This window comes from Protobothrops mucrosquamatus, unplaced genomic scaffold (assembly GCF_001527695.2).
Source record: "Protobothrops mucrosquamatus isolate PMUCROS unplaced genomic scaffold, P.Mucros_1.0 scaffold5722, whole genome shotgun sequence".
In the NCBI taxonomy this organism is placed as follows: domain Eukaryota; kingdom Metazoa; phylum Chordata; class Lepidosauria; order Squamata; family Viperidae; genus Protobothrops; species Protobothrops mucrosquamatus.
Genome location: NW_015391571.1, coordinates 11,189 through 13,591, shown reverse-complemented (window position 1 = coordinate 13,591; position 2,403 = coordinate 11,189). Strand labels below are relative to the sequence as shown.

At 36.4% G+C, this 2,403-nt stretch overlaps 1 protein-coding gene across 1 annotated transcript; it reads left to right on the top strand.

Moving 5' to 3' along the window:
* Positions 1–340: 340 nt before the first annotated feature.
* Positions 341–2,133, top strand: LOC114923645 (alpha-1-antiproteinase 2-like; the record flags this gene model as incomplete). Its single annotated transcript, XM_029286903.1, has 2 exons — positions 341–953; positions 1,866–2,133. Coding segments are annotated over exons 1-2 (881 nt in total), but the record flags the coding sequence as incomplete, so codon positions are not given.
* Positions 2,134–2,403: the final 270 nt, after the last annotated feature.

Genomic DNA, 2,403 nt, shown 5'->3' with positions numbered 1-2,403 from the left:
TATACGATGGCCTTCTTCACGTTTATTCCTCATAAAACTACCTAGGTATATATTGTACTGCAGATAGGTGACACATAATTAGCTCAAAAATGTACCAAAAATGGTCATGACTACAACATGACATGGGTTTGAAATAAGTAGAGCATAAACTTATATTACCATATTCTTGACTTGAAAAAAATAACAATTTATCATCAATATTCTTTCATGCTGGCCTTCAGCTAGAAACCAAAATACTGTAACACTATAACAAAAAGGTATTTTACAAACACAGTTTATGATCAAATAAAATCTCTCTTCTTTATCACTATTTTCCTTTCCAGAACAAATTATCAGCAGGATGAACAGAATCATTCATCTGTGCTTGGCCTTGATCGTGTTTTCCCTCGTCAGCCATGGCCACCATGATGTCGATCATCACCACGATCATCATGACCCTCAAGCTGCTATCAAGATCCAGCGCAATATTGCTCATTTTGCAACTGAATTCTACAAAATATTGTCTGCAAGATCACAGGACAAGAATATTGTTTTCTCACCCTGCAGCATTTCTATATTGCTTTCAGTTCTGTTGTTAGGGGTAAAGTCAAGCACCCATGCAGAAATTTTAAAGGGCCTTGATTTCAACTTGACAGACATTCAGGAAGATGAGATCCACCAGGGGTTTCATGATCTTCTCCATCTGGTCATACACTCAGAGAACGATTTCAAGCTGGATATTGGACAGGGCCTGTTTCTAAAGGAAGGCATACAACCATTGCAGACATTTTTAGATAAGATTAAGGAATTCTATGATGCAGAAATCCAAGCCACAAAGTTTCAGGAACCAAAAGAAGCTGAAAAACAGATCAATGATTATATAAAGAAAAAAACACATGGAAAAATTATGGAAATAGTCAAGGATCTTGACCCAGAAACTGTCTTTGTTCTCACAAACTACATATTCTTTAAAGGTAACTTGGACAGAAAAAAGGGAAGATTCCATCACTAAAGGAAATATCCAAAGATGCTATTGAGGCAGAGTAAAGTTTTTTGAGTTTGGTGAAAGAGGGGTGGAATTACTCCAGTTCAGAAAAAAAAAACCTAATTTCCAATCAATACAAAGTACATGCATTGAAAAACTAGCCCAGTACAGAAATTTAAGTATCTTATCTAGGTCTCATGTAACTACTTCACTACAGGGGGTTGTACGAAACAGAAACTGTATATTGTTTGTAACTAAATTACATGGTTTTAAACTTCTGGGGAAGTATTTTAGGAATGGTGTTCCAATTTTTTAAAGGTAACTAAGAGCCCTTTTACTCAAAGTGTCATAATTGATATTATGTCAGAATAGTGGCCATTATTCCAATTCTTCATAAAATTGGATTATAAGTGCAACTAAAATGCACTCTTGTAGAGTTTAAAAACAAACAAGAAAGAAATGAATAGAAGTCTGCTTGATAAAAGATCATAAGCTGCACATCTCTCTGTGTGAATAGCGTATAGGTCCTTGCGGCTGTGCCTATTTTAGGATGGGTGTTAAATCACCTTTGTTAAATCATCAACAAAGACTTAAATAAAATAGATCATGGAAGAAGGTACACAGCCCTTTTCTTCTGACAGCAATGCAGGAGCTGAATTGCTTCACTGCATAACCAGCATTTGCTGCAGATGTGCAGAAATCGTCCCATCTTCGTCCCATCTTTGCAAATGCTGGTCAGCATAAGCAAATGAATGCAGAGCATCTTACTAATTAAATCATGCCATCTTTTTGCCTCAGCAAAGAAGATCACAGCATCTTCTTGAAGGCGAATCTAATTCATCTCATGCAGGTATGATACTCTTATCCAAATATTATTGTGGGTCTCTTTTGTTCTCTTTAGGTAACTGGAAGACTCCATTTGATTCAAAGCTCACATGGCAAGAGGACTTCTTTGTGGATCACAACACAACTGTCAAAGTTCAAATGATGCACAGTACCGATTGGTTTTACTCCTATTTTGATAGCCAGCTGTCTTGCAGAGTATTGCAGTTAGACTACAATGGTACAGCTACCACATTTTTTGTTTTGCCTGATCCTAAAAAAGAGAAGGAATTGGATGAGGCTCTGTCAATAAATACTCTGACGAAATGGGCAAAAAATGTACACAGGTAACATTTATTTTACTGATCCTATATTTCTCCATATTTAGTATAGTGTTAAAGATATCTAAGTATACTTCAAGGTCTGTGCATTCTGTGATATACTCTTCCTGAAGCTGTTTGAGGGTTGATTTTAAGATAGAGACCAGCAACCTAGGGCTGTGCATGTCTCACTAGTGTTTAAGGTGCATCTCTTGGTATTGTCCCCGATGTATGAGAGTGGAAGATTTGCTCATTAGTTCTTAATCATATTGCTAATTATTCTTCCTTGCTGTTTGT